Source organism: Taeniopygia guttata, chromosome 2 (genome assembly GCF_048771995.1).
Source record: "Taeniopygia guttata chromosome 2, bTaeGut7.mat, whole genome shotgun sequence".
In the NCBI taxonomy this organism is placed as follows: Eukaryota; Metazoa; Chordata; class Aves; order Passeriformes; family Estrildidae; genus Taeniopygia; species Taeniopygia guttata.
The window spans coordinates 30,546,149-30,568,286 of record NC_133026.1 but is presented as its reverse complement, the minus strand read 5'-3'; the positions used below and the strand labels follow the sequence as shown (position 1 = coordinate 30,568,286).

Below are 22,138 nucleotides of genomic sequence, written 5' to 3'. Positions count from 1 at the left end.
CTTGCAGCACAGAGCACACGGTGGCAGCCGGGGTGAGATGGAGCCCTGCCTGCTGCTGAGTGCTCAGGTGCAATAAAAGATCACACACAGGTGAGGAATTCACACTGATGGAGTGTGCCACTGTTGTACTGGCCACACACTTCCACTTTCTCCAGCCACTTGTGGGAGACCTGAAAGTCCTCTGGCATAACAGAGAAGGTCAATAAGCCTTGGTAAACATCCAGAACCTTATGGGTCTGTCTGGCAAGAAGATAATTTTAAAGCAGAACACAGGTCAGTTTTTAGGTTCTGCAAATGAGAAAAAAATATGTGTCAATAGATTTCAGGTGGTGATTGGCAGATCAGAAGGAGTGAAGCTCTGGAAAACCTCTGGAAGTGAGAGCAGGGGTTTGGGCTATTCATAAGAACCTAGGGAAGCAGTACATACATCAGTCTGTTCACATGTGTTTGAATATAGTACAATTGAGTATCTTATTTAGGACTTCTTTCACAGGAAAATTTTTCACTGACAAAGGTGCTTCTGAGGGCCAGGAGTGGCATTTACTGATCTTGAGTGCTATATTCTAATATATTCAAATATATTCAAACAGGCCAAAATTTTTCACCAACCAGAGCATAAGCACCGATAATATTTTTTATATTTAAGTGACAGATGCATTAAGAAAGGGAGACAAAGTTAGGTTGCCATGGCAATCCAGCTGTTTTCTCACAGTGTACTCTCACAGTCTTCTTCAGTCTCCTTTTGAAGACTTATGTGAATGCTTTAACTTCATTTTATTAGTGTCAGAGATGTCCCCCAAATTTATCCAATGGTTTATCATTAAAAACATTTATTTTTATGAGATAACGGCTCAGGCTAGAGTCTTGTGTGAGAGCCAGTATTGTTTTGGGGCCAGAGAGAAAAACACTGTAAATCCCATAGCACTGAGCAGAGAATCAATATATACCTAATCTGACAAAATCAAAAGTTGTCAAAAGAAAAATCAAGGGGGCAGAGTCTGACAGGCCAAATTTGTGTTACTTCAGCTTTGTCACTGTGAGTTAGGTCAGTCCAGTCAGTCCTCCTGTAGCTGACAGGAAGTTGGCATAAAAACATAAAACAGGCAGAACCCCCATCCCACACTGTTTGCTCGGAGCAGTTCCTCGAGATGCAGCTGTGAGCTCAGGTCTGATCTAAACCAATTCCATGCAGTCAGCAAATTCAGAAAGACACCAATTGAGATTGTAATGATTATAGAGCCACAACTGTGATTTTTCTCTAAGGCTTCACTGTGACTCATTCAAACTGCGAGTTCTTAGGAGCTGAGCCCTCCTGCATTCGCTTTAGTTTGGTGTGCTGTGAAGAGTGCTCATCTTTAGCTCTCTGTATGTAGAATTCTGACTATGGCAGAATTAAATAACCTTTTAGCAGTTCATGCTAAACAAAATGATGCTGTTTAAACCTTCAAACAAAATTAATAGATGAGGCAAAAATCCTACCATATGGATAGAATCTAGCAAAACATGACATCTTAAATATTGTTCTGTGGCAATTAAGAATAAATGTTATTTATGAGAAAATTATTAAAAGTAACCTCTACTTACAATTTTTCAAAAAGTAGTATTTAAGAATATAGATAAACTCAGTACATCACCCAAAAAAGGAAATCTTCCTGTTACCTTATTTTTTAAATGAGCATTACAGAGAGTCCTCTTAGCTAAATTATCACACACACAAAATAAAAATTCGAGGTATGATTCTAAGGTAGAAACTGAACAAAAGATAGATTATTCTGGCATGGTATGGCTATTTTATGCCATAATCTGTTCCTAATTTAACTCAGCTGTCTTGGGGAAGATCATAGTAATTGAAAAGTGATCCTCTGGTAGCAAAGAGCTGGGTAAAGAGAGGTACATTTCTATATCATGAAGGTGATTTGGGGAGTGTCTAAAGACATTATATAAGACATCCTGAGTAAGTGTATATCCTAGTAAAAATTGACTTAGTACGGATCAAAGAGAAAGGAACTGAAAGTAAAAAACTGTCCTAGCTTAAGAGCAGAATAAGGTAACTACAGATACACTCTCAAAAGAGGAAGTAACATCCAAACAAGGCAAATGAAATAAAATATAAACTCTGGCAAGTTAAATGTAAACCCTCAGTGAAGCAAACTAAAGGAAAGCCTGAAATGCAACATATTAAAGGCATAAAAGCTAATAATAAAAAGATCTTTCAAAATACATCAGAGGAAATGATCAAAGCATAAAAGGAGCATCAAGGAAGGTAGACCACAAAAGTAAAATGAACTATTTATATCTGGGTTCACTAGAGATGTGTCAGTGAGATTTTATTACTTGCAGATGAGCTATCCTAAACTGAATGAGTGCTAGAACAAACTGATACACCAAACATTTCCAAATTTCTAAGAGCAGATGATATTTGTCTGCTAAGTTCCAGGGAAATATGATTGGGATGTTGTTAAAGAAATAGCTATTGAGCATATTCTACAGCTTAACTCAGCAAGAGGTAGAGAAGGCAAGGAAAGCAATTCCCCTTTTGGAAACCACAGGAGGTACAGTAAGCCTGTATGGCAAAATTGAAAGCAGCTACAATCAATGACGGAATTAGTAGGCATTTAGGTAACAGTCATTTGGGTAAGAGTTAGGTCTTAACACTTATAAAGATGGCAATCCTTCCAAATTTATTAAAAGTTTCTGAAGAAAATTAGGGAAGGGGGATCAAGTGATTTTCCTCTGCAAAGAAGGTCTTCTGACAATTTTATCCAAGTGCTTAGAAGAACTCCGGTTGTTGAAAGAAGGTCCTTTCACAGATTAACAGCACATCAAAAGCAGGAATCACAGAATAATATTGGTGAATTTTCACCATGGAGGAATTCTCCAGAGCATCTCAAAAAGAGTAGGCAGACAACAAGTAGATTTAGGTGATATTGTTTGCTGATGACACCAAATTGCCAATACTACTTGGCTCTAAGGCCCATAGCAACATTTCTGTATGGAGAAGAAGGCAAACAACACAAAATGAAGGAGGACAGCTTTAACTGTTGTAACAGTGATGGTTATGACTGAGAGCTTGGAGTTAAGGGTAGAAGAGCAGAAAGCCACGGAAACAAAACATCCCCAGTATTAGCTACTGCGCAAGTTCACAATGTGCCCAGGACCTGGAGTCCTGAATGCAGCCTTTACTCCATCTCAAAGAAACTACAAAAAGCACAGAGAAGAGCAAAAATCATCAAAGGTAAGAAATTATTTCCATACTAGCAGGAATACAGAGTCTTGAGAAGCTCAAGCCTTTAAAACCAGATTATGGGTCAAAGATTATGAGTAAGAAAAGAGGTGGTTTTCTTTCTCCCAGTACAAGACCTAGGGGCTTCCCAGTGATTTTATTGGTTAATAAGTAAAAGCAGTGTGATGCCTGATGAGGCTGTGGGATTCACTACCCAAGTGCTTACCCAGAGGTGTAAGCTGGTTCAAAAAGGTTTTGAAAAGTTTATGCCTGTGTATGTATCCTTAAGGCTTTTACACAGCATGGGTCAGGTAGATCAGTTAAGATCTATCAACTCACCAGGGCAAGGCTGGCTCTCAGCCTCCTCTGCTCCTCATTCTCTTCCTTAGGAACCCACCATCAAAGGATGAGAAGGTGAGCAAGATAAGGGTTAGGCTGACCTGGGAAAGCTGCTCTGCAGCTCCTGAGCCTGGAGAGAATTGTAAATTCTGTGGGGTATGGCCAGGTATGTGCTGTGTACTCAGCACAGCTGAGGTAGATATCCAAACAGTGAAATGCCAAGTGAAGCTTTATGAATTGATAGACAAATATGGCAAGTGACCCTAAATGGTAACTAGCTGTACCCCATGATTCAACCATTTGCTCTTGTATATCATATAATGCAATTTGATTGAAACTGCAACTGGTAGCTCTGTAACCCTAAGAATAAAACTTATGCTTTGTTTTCATTTCCATTTGAGTAAAATCTATGCTCAGCTGAACCAGAGCCATAAAGTAAAATTCTGATAAATGTCATTCTCAAGATTTACTGCTTCCTGTAAAAATAGTAAGTGCAAAAGACCTCCCTCCACACCCTTTTCTTTTTCCATTTTAAGAAGAAACATACAGAAGAAGCTCCAAGGTATCAGGGACAGTAGCATACTGAATATTTCAGAGCATGATTTCTGAAAAGGATGTCTGGCCAAAGCAAAATTCTAATCAGCTAAATCTGTATGTTATATAGGGAATAAACAGTTATCAACACACAAAAGTTCTGGTACTTAGAAATGTTTTATAGGGCATGCCTGTTCCTCTAATTGCATCTCTATTTAAATCCCTGTTAGCACCATACATGTTTCCTATCCTATCCACAAATTCTTTTTTCTGTATCTTTACTCTTCCAAAGGCTATAATCAAGATCCAATTGGACCTTAAGATGCAGAGTTCTGCTTTGGTAAAATAAAACACCAAAAGCATAGCAGCTTTACATGTTTTTCTTAATTTACCCTGCCAGAGAAAATCAAGTAAAAAAATAATCGGCACTGTCACTTGAAGAAAAGAAAGAAAGAGAGAAGAAAGAAATAAAAATACTTTATATGGGCCTTAGCCAGGAGCATTTTATCCATCAGTGGTAAATGAGTCAGATATGAGTTGGCCAGGAAAAGAACTGCTTTGCCCAAAATCTGAGTTTAAAGTGAGTCATCTCACTCCAACACCAATATATCCTCCAACATGACTGGCCAGAGTTTCCCACAAAGAGACTCTTGCTGCTGCTCTTCATCTGCTGCTATTCATCTGCTGCTCTTCTGCTGGAAGCCTGACCATCCAGAGCTGAAGTTGACAGGATCTCTGCCATCGAATCAGTGAAACAGGCTTAGAGTTGCAGGCCAGAACTATCAGCCTGCTGACCGTGGTGGGAATTAAGAGGAAGCAAATTGACTTGTGGTGGAACCTTCCAGGCTGCCCTGACAGCCACATGCTTCCTGTTCTGCTCCCACCCTACCTGTCACAAGCAACTTTCCCAAATGAGCACTCAATGCAAAAGCTTGCAGCAGGCCTTCAGAAGGAGACTCCATCTATACCAGCAGGAGGAAGGGAACAGCTTCCAACAGAGCTTGGGACCCCATATGACTCCTCACGTCCCTGCTGCCCTCTGTGTGCTGTAGGAAGGGGCGTTGCATACATGGTCCTTTATTAAAACAAACATTAAAAAAACATTAAAAAACAAACTGAACTCGTCTCTACATTACTGCTGTTTGTGTTGGTATGTACCTATGACATGGATGGTGTGCTTATGTGAAATGAATTAAATTATATAGAACCCGAAGCATGAAATGTCACAGACTCCCTCCCTGGACATTCCAAGATGGATTTTCATTCACACTCAAAGTGCAGGCAGCTCCCCTCAGGCTCCCTCACAGCTGAGGACCCTCAAAATTCAACTTTCAGGGGGATTACTTTTGATTCCATATTGTTCCTTACATTCAGGAAGAAAACAAAGAAAATGACGCTCAGAGGTCTCAGAAAACCTAACGATCAATTCTGGTCCAGTGGGACAGCATTTTTCTTGTCTTGTCACACTCTAATGGCAACTTGGCTTCATGTGACTTCTTTGAGGGTTACAAGTGTAGAAAGAGATTTCAGGACACATGTGTGTGAAGGCTTTATTTCTTCTTTTTTTTTTTTTTTTTTTTTGCTGCTGACAAATGTCTGTAGCACCACAGAAGATATTCCAAACAAAGTCATTTTTCCACAAAACAATTCACCACAATGGATTCATCCCTACAAGAGTCCAGAACTGATGAAGTGTAATGAATCTGGCAGCCACATGAATTCCACTTGTGCACATTTCAGTACATTTTTGCCATGTTTCTCAGCACTGCCCTGAAATTCTGTTTTCAGAATGGGTGGAAACTGTTGCAGGTTATCAGTTGGTAGGTAATAAGTACAGTAATTAAGTGCAGTGTTAGTCAAAGGGTTATTTTGTTCAAATCATGTAGGAGTAACAGTTGCTCTTGGTAGTCTTGTGTGGAGGCACATATCTAATAAAATTTTTGGTTATTCTCAGCAATGTAAAAATACACAAAATTAACCATGGCCTTTTCCAGACAATTTATAGGTTTAATTTTCTTCACTGCATTATTTCCAATACTTAACTAAAATTATTTGTATTTCAGAGTGGTGCACACACAAGTGGGAACTTTCCTGTCCCTAGCTAGCAGAAGTGTCTTGCAACTGTCAGAAACTTATATGAAAAACTACATTATTCCTTAGTTGAGCACTGATTACCACAGGAACAAATCTAAAATACATCTTGTGTTACTCATGGATTCTTCTCTAAGCTTTAATGAAGTTGTCTGCAATAATCCTAGCACAAGAATAGCCATGGCATATTAAAATATAATTACAATTGGAAAGGTAATTATGAAAATACTGTGAACTTTACTAGCTAGCTCTACTCCCTGTGTGTCCCTTTGAGCCATGCCTCAGTTCTTTTGACAGATGAGTGTTGCCACTGTTGTGAAGGATGTTTACTGCCAAACACATCCATAGCTCTGTGCATTGCACTACTCCCCTGGGTGCCTATCAGTTCAGTTCTGATTAAAAGACACAACGCAGGAGGAGAGAACTGAAGCAACTAAGAAGCAGTCACAATGTAGGAGCCATGGATCCCTCTGGCTCCACTCCCACCACTGCTGTCCCTACCCACAGCTCCCTCTTTTCTCTACTGCTGTTCCACAGCCTGAGGAGCTGATGAGTCTCCTTATAAGGCATTTTAAATCTTTCCTCCCCGCTCCCCTGTTTTCTGTGTATAATGGAACCAAGTGGTTCCACTACATTTTGTGTCTTTCTCTATTGGCAAAGACCAGGAATGTTTGTCCTGAAAAGAAAAAAATAGGAAACTCCAAAAACTTCTGCAGCGGCTTTTCTGATTAGAGATGACACAATATTTGGTGGCTAGTGTGTTTTTTTCATGTGTAATTGGCAAAACATACAATAGCATTTACTGCATCATTTTCTTAATTTGCAAGTTGAAAGCAATCTTCATTAATGTAAAAAGCAGATGACAAGCTGGAAAAACCAGCATTCTCATTCTTTGCTGGTGTACCTTCATCTTAGTACATAGCAAATGTTGCCTCTAATCCTGGCCAGGATAGCTTTACATTTTATACTGGCACTGTTCACATTTCTTCCATGGCAGTAACTTCTAATGCCTGTCTAATATCACTTAATAATGATTTAAGTCCATCATTATTAAATTTATCTGACTGTTTGTTGAATGCCTTCCTAGAAAATTGAAACTGAAAGAGATTTTAAAAGATTCTAATGAGAAGAATATGGTTGATTACACGTGACCATGTCTATTTACCTCATATGGATATTGTACTTTTTATGAAGTAGCAAGAATTAGAACTGGGAAGAAAACAAGGTTCTTGTAATAATCATGAACTTCAGTACAGAAATAGAGATACCAAAGCCAAAATACTGCTAATATCTCTGCATCCAGTGCTAAGTGAGAGAACTGAAACCCAGGGATAAAAAATTCCAGGTATCTCAATTAGCAGGTAATTTTGAAACAACCCTTAGTACTCCTTTTCTTCTTCATTTTACTTGGCTGGAGGGAAAGCCTTGTTGTCTGTAATAATTTATTGCACTTACCTGCTGCCTTCCTGAGGAATACACTGCTCAACATCCACTGACAGAGAGGCCATAGCTGATACTGTTTCTGTCTCCTCCCTCTCTTGCTTCTGAGACTCAGCCAGAGCACAATCCACTGGCACAGAGTATGGTTCCACTGACTTCCAGTACTTGCCTAAGGAAAACACACATAATAATTTATGGGAATTTTAGCTAGCATGGTGGTACAAGAACAGTAATCACTTAGTTCAACACTGAGTGATTATAGTATAAAATCTCTGTGGTGTAAGCAGTACAGTTGAAATTTCAGACTGCAGTGAAGAGGTCTATTTCTGAACCTAAGAATGCCAAGTTGGAAAGTGCTTTCGTTCCAAGAGCTGTGTCACACCCTTCCCCAGAAGGTAATAAACTGGAGGAGTAACACACAGTCTAATGAACACAGATTCTCAGGGAAGGCTATTGGCTTTGTCTACACAAGGTGGTGGGAGTTCAGAGCAGGGTTAATGACTAGAAGCTCTGATAGAGCACACAGTTGATGCAGAGACAGCAAAATGTAGAAAAATGTACATTGTTGTACAAAGTGCTCACACAGCACTGTCTTGAAAAGGAAAGAAGTCAGAAATGCCAGCTCAGACTGAAGTGGTGTTGCCAGAACAATCAGGTTTGTTAGTCCTGGATGTTCTTTCTCCTCCAACCTCAGGGCGTATACTAGAACAATAATTTAGTTAAAACTTTCATATATGAACTGGCTGTTGCTGGAAGGCTGCCAGGTATCATAAGGGATAGAGCTTTCTGGTCTGCTATATAAAAATACAGCAGTGGATTAAAAGCATGAGTATTTTCATATTTCTGCCTGCAACAGAAGAAGCTCATCAAGCTATGTAAAAAATAATGGTAAGTGACTCATCCTAAGCATATAAAATATCTGCTATAAAGAAATAGCAGCATGGCTATTAAGAAACTGTTTGATTATTGGAAACCACATGAACGAGTATGAATTTACATACATATTTCTTAACAGTCCAGTAAAACACTGAGCACACACTAATTGCCAGGTGGATGACACCTGGGGATTAGGAGCTTTGGGAAGTCTGGGAGCTCTGGACCAGAGCTTACTCAGTGTTTAGCAAGAAGCTTTCAGCAGCTGCTGCAGAGGTTGGATCAGGGTACTTATCTGAGAATTAGACAGAGGGTTTCAACAGCTGTGAAAGAGAGGGGATCAAGCAGGGGACCTTTCCAAGGACTAAAAGGAGGATTTTGGCAGCTGGGCAGCAGGCTGAGCTGAGGTGCTTATCCAGAGGGTAGCTGGAGGCTATGACAGCTGGGAGGCCAGGCCAGCAGTGGTGCTGCCTGTGCTGCAAAAAGGCTGCTGAAAACTCCCTCTTTGGTAACACAGCTCTCTACACAGTTTCAGTCTTTTGCAAGGATGAACTTTTCCCTCCAGTGAGAAAGCAGCTGTCAATAAAGTCTGAAAATGTCTTTATTCAAAAACATCATTGCAAGATGAAAGCCCAAGTCAATCTTCAAGAACAACAAGTGAGCATGGCCAGAGTGTTTCTTTGAACTCTAATAGTGTGCACGTTTGAGTAGTTAGCAGAATCTTTAAATAACAGGGACCTTCTGGGGATAAAATGTAAAGTGTATTAAGTATCCTACAAAGTTGAGATTAAGTGTTAGGAGGTTGGCTTTGCTCCAAAAACATGAAAGACAGAGCTAAAAAGTTATGTACATAACAGTAGGCTCAATGATTGGAGCCTGGCAAATTTTATAAAAACAAGACAAAAATATTCTCTATTATTACTGTGCTCAGAGACCATATTCTCTGTTCATTAAAAAATACACTAAAAACAAACAAAAAAGTTATATGAGCATTCCACAGTGTTCTCACAGATCCTATGTACAAAAGTCAGTCTTTGCAATATACACCCAATTCAGACCCTATAATTTATGAGCTAAATGTTCACAGAGTGGGTGGGGCTTTTGTTGCAGAAACAGATGTGCAAGAAAATCAAATCTGTTGGCATGGGAATAATACCCCCTCTTGCCTATAAAAGAAATGAACCCATGTTCACTGCTGGAGTTTTCAAGGGCTTTTATTCATAAAATAAAATATTAGTACCCAGCTACCACTGTGTTGCTCTCCTGCAGCAACAATAAAACAGCATCACTGAGGATTGCTACATCACATTTGTTCATTCACACACAGGCTTGCACACCAGCTGCCCCTGGCTCCTGACTTTCTTGTAACATTAAAACTCAGGGCCAATTCAAGCATATTACTGGGCTCTCTGCACCCATTTAACTGCCCTTCACTCCCAAATGATTGGTGGTGCTCTTTGTTTCGCCACATTGAGGGCTGTGTTATGAGAGGGGCTTCAGCAATAGAGAGAGCAGAGTCAGGCCAGGAGGCAGGTGGCAGCCCATATACTGCAGTGGAGGGTCCTGGAGGAAGGAACTACCTGGCATGGTGTTTGTGGGGGGAAATGTTTAAGCAGTCACAATTAGAAATAGCATCCAGGTAGCAGCAGGTACCTCGTGAAAAGAGGGCTCTGTGGTGCTTCCGAAAAAGCAGGTTTTGATAAGTTGATAGGTTTTTCATTAAAATCAGAAAAATGTACTTAACAAACACCTTGGGTAAGCAGAAGAGCTTTGTAAGCTTCTTTTTATGCAGGACAACATTTATTTGCTGCACACAAAACAATACAGGCCTTGAATGTGTGTTCAGCCAAAAGATTTGCAGGCAAAGAGTTATGGAATGGGGAGCCGATCACAGCACAGAGCTGCCAAGGAGCTTTGTTAGGAGGTATGCTGTGGATCGACAATTAAAATAAGTCAAAAAGCATTGGCCTCAAACTACTCCAATCTCTGAAAATGCCATTTCTACTGTGCTCTACTGGAATGTGAAATTCTACCAGTGCTGTTACATTCATTGAGAAGAACTTGGTGGAGCTCAAGGGAAAGAATGAAGCATACTGCTGGTTTCATTCATACAAAACTTGAGCAATCATGGATTGCAAGGAAAATCAATGAAACCAAAACAGTCTTCTAGGTATGCTTTGGCTTTCAGCATGAAAATGTGCTTAAGCTCTCCTCAAAGATGTGTGTGAGGACTGACTATTGCCAGGAAATAATAAAGGGAATATTTCTGTCACTCCTATAGGCATTTGTAATTGCCTTTCAAAGGTTTGGACATGCTGTACCATGGCTTGCTTGAAAAACAACATTTGGAGTTTGTATTCTGCTATTGAACAGGATTGTAGCCTATTACATGGGTGTGAAAACTACTAATTCCAAATTTGTTACATTTTCAAAGGAGCTTTGGATCATTGTCAATACAAAACATTTATAGTAATTATATTCTAGTTAGAAAAAAAAGTTGTCTCTTAGTTTCTAAGTATTGTAGCTTCAAGGTTTTGCCAAAAGCACAGAGGAGGGCCTTATTTGGTATGAAATGTTGATAATATTCATTATGAAAGTTGGATCACAGAAACACAAACCCAATATCCAAAGGCAATGTCGTGATCCAAACAAATCCAGCTTTCTCAGTACCTCTTGAGCTGCTAACAGCCTAATGCTCTCCAGCCCGCCTAACTCTCTAAAATACTGAACAGGTACTTCTCTTAGATCTAAATATGCATCACAAAGCTGCACTGAATTTCCTCAGGGCTCCTTTCTGCCATCCAAACATATCCTTTCAGCTGAAACCTAATTGTGCTAAAATCGAGTCATTCGGCAGAGCTTTGGACTATGTTCTCAGATTTAAACTGTGTATTTCTTCCTAAATCCACAGCTTCTCTCTCAACAGCCATCATTCTAGTGTGTTCCTACTCTTCTGTTTGCCTGTTTCTCAATTCATCCTTTTTTTTTGTTTCAGAACCATTTTCCATTACTTACATGTTTTATTTCAAACAGAATTGCATCTCTTTTCTTTGTGTCTGTGGTCTGTGTGTAGCATTCTGCCCTTATTATCATTTGCAAATCTATTCTATCTTGCACAGTACAGGAATCTCCTTAACCTGCTGACTTCTTCCAGACCATTAACAGATTATTAACAGGGAATTTTAACTCATGAGCTATCCAGGGACATACCACTCAGTACAAAGGACTTATTGGAATATATTATATACAGCTGATTTAATTAGAGCTTTTCCATATCTAGGTGTCTAGGGGATGTGCATGATGAATTATGTACCTACAATGAATTTTCTTTGTCAGTTTGCAACTAAAATCAGATGGAGAAGTACTGCATGAACTGAATTGGGCATGGTGTCCCTTTTGAAAACTGCATTTATTTTACGTAGATGAATCCCCACCACTTGTAGCTCATCTCAAATGAAGGAAAACATTTGTTATTCATTTGTAATTTTAAAGGAGACAGCAAACAGTAGAAGTCAGGAAGCTCCCACTGGCTCAGTAAAATGGCAAAGACCAGAAGATTAGAGAATTTGAGGGATGTGTGCTCAGTTGGACTAAAGTAATTGATGGCATGAAGTTCTTCACTGAGCAAATGCCCAAAAGCATCTGGGTAGTTAAGGGTTGGGGTCAAAGCCCACAAGTGAAGAAATAATGTACCCTCTGTTTCAGAAACAATAAAATTATGTATTTTTTAGCACTGTTCCATACATCAGTGCCCATTTGGATCTTTTTAACTTTATCTCAAGCTCATGTGAATCTCAAAGTGAGCACCCTGTAAAGGGCTGCAAAACCAGAAATTGACAAACTATTCATTAGAGCTCTGATTTACCTGTCTGTTCCTGTCCCTCACTGACAAACATCTATTTCATCCAAGCTGCTCTGGAATGAAAAGGTTTGGGAATATTCAAGAATCGAAACTGTTCAAATAATTTTAATGGGTTACTTTTTCAAGGCTAAATATGTGGCAGAAGCAAAGAGATGCTAAAAAACAAAAAAAAAACCATATATATATATATATATATAAATATTAGACACAGCATGTCAATTTATACATGAAACATTCTCCCACGCCTTTCTCTGAAACAGTAATGTCTATGACATTAATTAATAATAAAAAATGACCCCAAACCCACTAACCCACCAACTCAAACTGAGAAACATACTTTGAATTTCAGTGGTCTTTTTTAAAGAAGCTATTGCATTCATATTGGGGATTTGGTGCACAATATCTTCCGGGAGAGGCTCCAGCTGAAAGAATAGAATAGAATAATATAAATATTCAATAAGCCACAGGGATATAAAACAAACTAAAATGATCTAATCCTCAGAAAAAGCTCAGCCCAAGAACTGGTTAATATGTTGCTGGTATCAGTTCTAAATGTATAGTCATGATTTTGTTTTCTGTTTTCCAGCCATGTAATTGAATTCCAAGGGGCTTTTCTATTGGCTGCAAGACTAATCTACGGAGTCTCTGAAGCAGGTGCATGTCTGTGTATTATTCATTAAAAAATGCTAGTTATTTGTGTAATTTTTGTAGGTTCCTTACAAACCAAATTCCACTGCGTCTGTATACGCAGCTGGGCACTCCAAACAAAACCTTGCTGAAGCCACACTGGAACCAAAGTGTGCAGTCTATTATCTTTATTTTTCTAGTGTTATTTCATCTAACCATCTTTAACATTTAAAGGTTTATAGGGGAAAACCATAAAACACAGCTGCTTTTACTAGCTTAACATTAATTTCAAATAACATAGTAAATAAAAAATTGGTTATGCAGATTAGAAGTAAATTTCCATAAGTAAGTTTTTTACAGAATCAGCTGCATTTTAATTTCCTAGTTTTAATTGTATATTCTTTGAGTAGGACTGTACTAGCAGAAAGAAGTGTTCAGTTACTGCACACTTATTTTTGCCCTGCAGTGGATAAATATAAAAAATAAACTGTATTTTGAATTTTACCCACATCTGCTTTTTTGTCCACCCTCCACACATTTTCTCCTAGGAAAAAAGGGTAAAAATTTGTTTGGGCTAAATGCTTCTCCTTGCATTGTAATAACTATATTCTCCTTGAACCATGCTAAGAGTCATGAAACTCTTCTGCTTCCCCATGTGGACTGCCATGGCTGGGTGTGCAGGCTTGCAGCCTGAGGAGTAGCAACTGTGCCAAGGTGGACAAAACCCAGCAATATCAATACCAATCTCTCCTCTCTAAAGCTAAGGAAGTTCAACCACTGTTGACAGGAGACATCTGTACTGCAGACAAAACTCCTTTCTTAAGTATGCCTGGGTCTATTTTAAACTAGGTCAAGTGAAGCCCACCCAAGGAGCTTCCCTTGCAAAGTTAATAGCTCAGTAGCCATCATATACTGTCCTCCAGGTTGCTACCACTGCATCGCTACTCACCAGCGAGATAAAATCAACTTTGATCCAAGCACACACAGTGGGAAGTAACTGCAGTGTGGATACTCCCTCAGTGGTGCTATTTTAAGCAAGCTCAGCTACAAATCCCAAAACTTCTGGGATCCTGCCACTATAATCAGCCATGAATGCCTGTCAGCAATAAAGACATTGCAAATATCACCAGTCCTTTGGAGTCTTGGTAACTATAATGAATAGGGCTGTTCATGTCATTATTTCCTTAGAAGCCCATATGGGATTGCAGCTGGAAGATTTTCTTCTGGCTAGAAACAATAGCACTATGTTTTGTTTTCACATAGCATAAATCAGTCCACTCTGCTCAGCAAGCAAGCATGCAGAGAAGTGCTGGTTGGACCTGACTGGGTCCCAGAGCTACTTGGTTAACAAAGAGAGCAAAGTGCAAAGACAGATTGTTCCTATCTAGTACGTATTGTGGATTAGCACAAAAACAGCAATTACAATACAAATAATATTTCAGATACTTCTGCAATCCTTGAACCACATCTACTTTATCATCTTCATAGGTGGCTCTATTTGGTAACTCTTTCATGTGCCTGGGGGGAAACTGCGTATTTACAAAAATGCCAACCAACAGATCAAGCTTTACAGATTTTAGAACAACAATCTATATAATAAACTTGATAATCCATACCTTGACTTCTGCAGATAAATAGCATTTGCTTTATCACCAGTTATTTTCTGTTTAAAGTAATCTATCACTTGGCAGGAAGAATACACAACCCTGAAGTTCCGTCTGGTCATGCTGGGTGCAGGAACACATAAGGGGTAGCAAAGAGTAGTTTAAGGTTCTGTTTCATTGATTTCTGAATTCCTAAGGCTTTGATGACCAATTAACTTGCCTAAACAGAACAAAATAGCTCCAGTCCATAGCAGTAGGAATAATAGTAAAAAATTGCCAGACTGTAATATGTGAGAGCTGTGTCTTGGTTTGCCCTTGGAATACAAGATTTTTTAGGCAGACCTTTTGTACTAATTATATGCAGACACTTTGTACTAATTATTACGATGGGAACAACTGATGTAGAGACAGAGGAGATTTTCTATTCAAAGGTGGATATTTTGTTGCACTTCATAAAGCTGGACTTTTGCAAAAGCCAAAACCCAAAAGGTTTTATTTTCCCTAATATATCAAAATCACCTCTTTATTTATCAGTATAGTTGTTTTGTGAAAACAAGTAGGCCGCATTTGAATATCTAGATATATCAGCTGAGTATGCAGAAATGGCAGATGTGTTTTTAGAAATCAGAATAAGCTGATGAATCCTGAAAAGAAGAAAAAAGTAAAACATCCAATACCTATCCCAATCATTACTCCATCTCCTAGCACTACTATCAATTTTGTAGGTGATGTGAAAATGATGGGCATGTTTGATCATTTCCTTAACTTTTTTTTCCACAAAACTTTCATTTTATATTCCAAGCTTCGCTGAGGTAGACTCCTAAGCCTTTCCGTCTCCTCATCCTTAAGTACAGCCCAACGGACCTTGGACCCTCTCTCATATCAGGGAAATTTTATCAGGCTCCACAAGTGAGTTCATTACATCATATACCCTGCATAGCCCAAAATGAAGTTCTATTACAAAATCACTGCAGAAATAAAGACAGTGGGTTATGGCAGCTATTTCCATACCCTTTGAAATGAGACTGCCTGCATTCAAAAGGAGGATTCTGTTGGCAGTTATCCACTTGCATACAACTGTATAGACACAGAGGTGTCCCTGGAAAATATCAGCAGTTAGACCCAATACTGAACAAAAGAAATTACTCTACATCATCACCTTCCCTCCTACACTTACTGGCATTCAGATCATGAAGACTATTAAATCTGGAGGCTAACAGAAAATAAAAGAGCTGAAAAGAGCACTGGAAATATACCATAAGGAAAGAAATCTTTCAGAGAAGAACAGCTCCAGTCTGCAGAAATAACCAAACCACTGGAGAGACAGTTTGGACCAGACACAAAGGGTCACATTTTCAAAGCTTTTACATGGCTGAATTGGGCATTTGTGTCCAAGGCAGAAGATTAATGTAGAAACTGAGTCTACTAATAATTTTCAAAATAGGAAAAACAATGTTAATGGGCAAAAAATCACTTGGTATGCCAAAATTTGCCAGAGGCATATCAACAAATGTTTGAAGAAGGAATTAATGATGGAAATTTCATGGAAAGGGATCTGAATTGATCCTTGGGAACGTGGTGAGAATCTGAAACTACAGCAGTCTGTATTGAGCTGAAAATTCTAGAATTAGCTGTGTTATCTTTAGCACTGTCATATTTTAAAGTACCAAGATTAGCTTCACTGAAGAATGTTCCGGAGTGCAGTTAGAGATTACTGATAAATGAGGCAAGTGGAAGCAGAAGGAAAGAAGCACTGACATCCTGCCAGTAGCAGAGGAAGGGGAGGAGGTAGGCAGGTTCCTCAGGGATGCCAGGGCTGCAGGGGGAAGAATCACAACCCCCCTTTCTTGGTTACACTATGTAAAAAACCTATCAGCATAAAGACTGAGCTTTGTGGCTCTTAATGTTGCCTATGATTACAGAAGAGCAAGTTCAAAGATCTCACAGGTCCTCTTATAGTATTCTTATAGTATAGTGTTATATTATTATTATAATATTCTTATGTTATAGTGTTCTTCTAGTAGCAATTTTCTCAGTTTCTGCACTCTCTGTTTACATATAAGAACTTCAGCAGGTATTTTTGTGATCAAGGGTTACAATGCAGTAAGTAAAGAAATCAGATTTCATCCGAGTATAAGTTCAGACACAAAGGCTCATTAGAGTCATTAGCACCTGTCAGTCCCTGAAAACTGAGCAATATCTTGGAATTATGTAACTTTGGAATCAGAATATTCTCTGATTCCTTGGCCAAACTACTACCTGTTCACCTTGGGAACTTTGATGCCACCATGCTGACCTCTGGCACACACAGTTTCCTATCTCATTCAGATCTCTATTTCTAGACTCTGGGTTTATGTAAGCAGCAGCTGACAGGTGTTTTAGACTCTGTGTTAATTTTTTTTCTAGTATTAGAGTCAGATTAACAATGAGGATATGAGATTGTGAGCAAGTTTACCATGCAATTTAAAATTGATCCCAGGCCATATACACTTCTATGAATATTTTCATTTTGGAGAAAGAAATGCTTACCTGTTCTGGTAAATAACTCCTTTTAATGCCCTCTTGGCAGAGCTCACTGCCTAGCTGGCAAACAGCCCCAGATTTACACTGAATTTCACAAAGAAGAAAATGCCAACTTTTCATCATCAGCAGGAAAGCTGTAAAGTACAAGCTTTCCACTTAAATTACCATCCCCTCCTAAATGCCAGCTCAACAGATTGCAAGAAGAAGCACATACTTCACACTCTTCAAGAAAATTGTCCGGTGTAAGTTTTCAAGCATGCTTGGGAGCCAACCAATCACAATGCTTTGTCAAATCCTGCTTCAGACTGAAATTCAAGCCAGAAGAATATTTACTAGAAGATGTTAAATTTAGTCACTTAAAAATGTTTTCACACTTGGGGCCAAATTCAGCTTTGGCCGCCAGAGCCAATGAGAACAGATGTGCATCCTCTCTGCGCCTTGGTTGCAGGGTCCTGCTGGGCAGAGGCGCTGTGGACTGCACTTCTCTGCTTCCTCTGGGCAAAGAAGAGCCTGACCCCATCTGTGACTAATTATCACTTGTTACAGACCACAGAAAACTGCTGTGCCATGGGGAGCTAAGAGACACTGCCCAAACCTGTAGGCAGATCAGAGGGACCATGATGTTAGACTGGCTTCTGTGTCCCGTGGTGATATCACACCTGGCTGCTTTAAAAAGGATGGGATGAAGGAAGAGCTAAATCCTCCGGTTTTGACTCAAAGGGCTTTGTGCTTGAAAGAATACTTCCCTACTCTTTCTGGCTGCAGAAGAATCCCCATATGAATGCAGTTATATTGGAAATAAAATTTAGGTTTTAGCATACTGGACTATACAGGATTTAGCATACTGCACATGGAGAGCCCATGCCTAAGGATTTCTTAAATCCAAGTAGTGCCTCTTCAAAAGTAATGTGGAGAAAAGAAAGTACCCTTACATGTACCCTTACATGTCTAGAGTGGCATTACTTGCCACCACCAGGGACCAAAAGTCATAGCAGAGCTATTTATAGCACCAAAGCTAGGATGGGAAAAATAGGGTGGAATTTCCATACTACACAATGGTGATTTTGGGGGAAAATCTCAATATTCAACCAAATTTGCATAGACTTCTTAGAATAAAATATAAATCTTTATATTCAATGGCTTTCTTAACTGAAGTAATATGTATATCTATATACAGTTTGAAAATGAGGTTTAAATCTATATAATCAATGTGTGAAAAACTGTCGAATCTTTTAAAGAATGTCACTATAAGTGAAAGAATTTAATTTTCAGCACACATATCATAATCTCAGAAAGGCTTAAAAGCAATGATTCTTTTGGAATTATCTGAATCTATCTTTTCCTTTGTTTTGACAGATGCTCTTTTAATGGACCAGTTCTCAAATCATGAGAAAATTCAAAGATATTTTAAGGCAACTGATGGTCATCTTGGCTTTTCACCTTCCAGAAGGTTTTCCATGTTTACATTTTGGATTTCAAGGGAACCCAGCTGCTTAATCTCTTCTCACCTCTTAGGAAGATTTCCTTCCAAAGAGATAACCTACAGTGCTTCTAATTAGGTCTGCAAATGGTCAAATGGAATTTTCTCAAAGTGATATGAAAACTTTCTGCTTGTAAACAGAAGCATGGAGCAGAAAACCTAAGATATCAAACAAATTTAAAACTAATTTTTCATGTGAACTTTCAAAAACTTTAACAAATTAAAAATAGATCTTTATGAAGTTTATCCTTACTTCTATAATTTCTTTTTTAGTTTAATTATTATTTAAGAATATATTCACAAAACAAACCAAACTGAGCCATTTCAGATACTACAGAGTGTCTTGTCTTCTTTCCAGTTGCTGTCAGAAAGGGTGTGGATCTCCTCAAAATTCTGTATTACTTATACCAGTCCTTCCATGCTCAAATTATTTAAAGGAAATTAATTTGATAGAGGATTATTTTCCTAGTGTATTCGCTCACTTTCTTCTAAGAGAAGAGGGAGAAGTTATCTTACTTAACAAATCACTAAGTCATAAGCCATGTATAAATTAAAATATATCTCTTTTGGATGTCAACCTGTTTTCCTTCTTGGTTCTCTGAGAGAAACTAAGAAAGAAGGCATTTTGCACTTTTAAATTTAATGTTACCTCTTATGTAACATATCAGACCAGCACTCCTTGAAAGTTGGAAGTTGTAAGTTGCGGCTAGTTTTAGAATTTTTTTTTTGTGTTATTCTGTTGGTAATAGAACACATGAAGCAGTGAATTTCTGTATTGAAAAGTCCTGGCCAAAAACAACAAAAGAAAAGAAAAAGTTTTCAAAAAGCTCTGCAAAATGTTTATGAATTCTAATCCTCAGCACATGAATAAATACATCTGACAAACTGCAGGGTACCTCACAAAGGCCTTTCCCAACCTTTCTAATTTGAGTTCAAATACATGTATAGTCTTTAGAACTGAAGTTAATCTTGCCAATGTTTTTAAACTAGGGGGGCAGCATGTATCATTATTTGTAAAAGTGAAAGGCAGATAATAAGTTAAAATTATCCTATTAATCACCTGTAAAGAATTGCATTCAGAGAAGAATGCATCCTCAAATTATAGTAATTGCTTGTTTAAAAAAAAAAAAATCTGTCCTTGGCAGAACATGCTTGGGCTTCGCTGTGCAAGTTCATGAATAGTATGCTGAAATCAAGCAGTGTATGCATATGCTGTGGGCCGTGTGGTGCATACTGCCATGAATTTATTTCTAACTGCTAATTCGGTATCAGACTTTCTCATTAGTGTCTGCTCCTTGGCAACATCTTTACTTATTCTTTTTAGCTGATGTCGGTTTCTTGTTTCTTGCTACTCTTGGTAGCAACATCCTCTCTGGAATACTCTTCTTCACAGCCCTAACATATTTTGTCTTTGAAAATCTGCTGCACTAAACCACTTGATGCACATCCCAGAAGACAATATCGTTAGCAAAAGGACATGAGAAAAATGCTTATTGCCTGAGATGTTTCAAGTTATTAAGGACTATGTTCTTTTACAAGTGAATTAAAAATGACTGCATGTAGGTTTTTTGTAATCATTCTCATTCAGTGATAGCAGAAATTGTAGTTGCGTTGGTACAGTGATAAAACAAAATAAGACAGTTTCCATAAATGGGTAGCACCACCAAATGGTCATAATTGGAGAGAGGGACCCAGTCACCTGCACACATCACACCATCAGCATAGAACCATTCACATTAGTCCCACAAGGGTGAAAACTTCAGAAAAAGGGTTTAGAAATGCTATGAAAAGCCATTGGTGTTGTAAGTTACTATCACAGGGAAGATGACAACAGAAATATCAATGAGAGTGCTCTGGAATGGCAGCTAATCAGGAATGCAATGCTGCTTTACTAAGATTTTCAAATGCCTCAAGCTGGGTTATGTAATTCATATTTCAGTACCTAAATAAAAGAACTAACACTGAGCTGAACAGCTTTTTCAGTAGTATATACCACCATACTGAAAACTTTCCTTATGGATTTTGTCAAAGGTGACAGTAGATAAAACCTGTTGAAACCTTTTTTTTTTCCTGGTGTCTGTTTAACATTTCTGAGAATATTTTTAAAAAAGCTAACACTAAATTCATTGTATGTATAATGTTAAAAAAAAAAAAAAGCATTGTTGATGTGTCATAAAGATGAAAGGCAAAGGTTTAAAAGAACACTTAAAAATTCATCTACCTAACATCCATCAGAAGACATGTTACTTCACCTTATTCACATAGGTAGGAAGCCTTGAAGTGGAAGGGAACTGGCAACTAGCCTGCAATTTGGCACTAATGCATTTGATTGGAGAGATTATATAGCTATTAAGACTTTCCCTGAGGGAAACAAAGTAGCACACTCCACTTTATAACAAGATCTTGCAAAATTCACAATTTATGGTAAAGGCTTTTGTCCCTTTGTAAATTATTTTGGTTGCACCTTCAGCAATTTTTTTCCTTCTCACTGTATTTAAAGGATAAAAGATATTTTTTAATGGACAGCAGAAATATTTTCACTAATAGGAGTCCTTATCTTGCATTTGTCTACATAAATAGCACATATTCATATTTACTTAGTCTTACAGTCTCCTCTCAAAAGTTGTTAACATATACAGGGTTTGATAACTCTTGGAAACTCCATTTCAGCTGCATATAGATCAACCTGAATCTTCATTCATATTTTTTTAAATCTTGTACACATTTTTATTAATGTTTCAGAAGTGAAGTGTCAACATACTGCAAAATATGTGCCTTTGCAATATACAGTTTCTGAGATTACCAGTCACCTTGAAAAAGTAATTTTTTCCCCATGAGTGATACTTAAAAAGTCCATTCCTAGTAGTTGATATGTGTACCAGTGACTACCAGTGATGTCAAGTCTGGTATTCAGCACATCACTAAAAGCAATTTGGAGGTTTTAAATATTACTCAGAACTGGGAATACTTTAGGCATAAACTAATGAATTTGTATAACCATCTCATTTAGAGGTATTTATGCAACCAGGCCTGTTCATTTCTAAGACATATTCAAATTCCATGGTTTTTATACCAAACAAAAAAAAGGACTGACACTATTGTAACAATATGTACTAAAAGAATACCAAAGATAGCAGCTTCAGCAAAATTTGCTCATTCTCTCCACCTGCTATGATTTATGTTTTACCTCATTTCCTAGGAGGGCATTTATACAGGCTTCAGAGGCGTCACAGATGGCAGTAAGGTCATGGCCTCCCTCCAGCGCCAGCACCACACGGCCGTCCGCCAGCTTCAGCAATTGCTTGGTCAGGTGACCAAAACCTGGTATTCAAATACAGGAGTGCAAATAATTAAAGCAGAACAGGCATTGCAGGCATGTTTCACATCTGCTGCACAAGAATGTCGAAAGCTCTGGAATACTGTACAAGGAGGCATCGGATATACTTAGTCCGATACTTCCTGTTTCTGGCCATGGCCCTCACCAGATGATTTGGAGTTAGTATACCAATTTTTTTATGAGGCACATGTGAGATAAAATCCCT

General features: G+C 38.4%; 1 protein-coding gene across 15 annotated transcripts in view; it reads right to left on the bottom strand.

The window, feature by feature from the left end:
- The window catches only part of HDAC9 (histone deacetylase 9), a 458,175-nt gene that overhangs the window by 7,924 nt on the left and 428,113 nt on the right, over positions 1 to 22,138 (bottom strand). For all 15 annotated transcript variants that reach the window (XM_032746695.3, XM_032746699.3, XM_032746701.3 and 12 more), the window contains 3 exons: positions 21,784 to 21,917; positions 12,700 to 12,784; positions 7,643 to 7,796 (listed from right to left, as the gene is read on the bottom strand). In XM_032746695.3, coding sequence (XP_032602586.1) covers positions 7,643 to 7,796; positions 12,700 to 12,784; positions 21,784 to 21,917 — 373 coding nt within the window. The remainder of the gene's footprint in view (positions 1 to 7,642; positions 7,797 to 12,699; positions 12,785 to 21,783; positions 21,918 to 22,138) is intronic.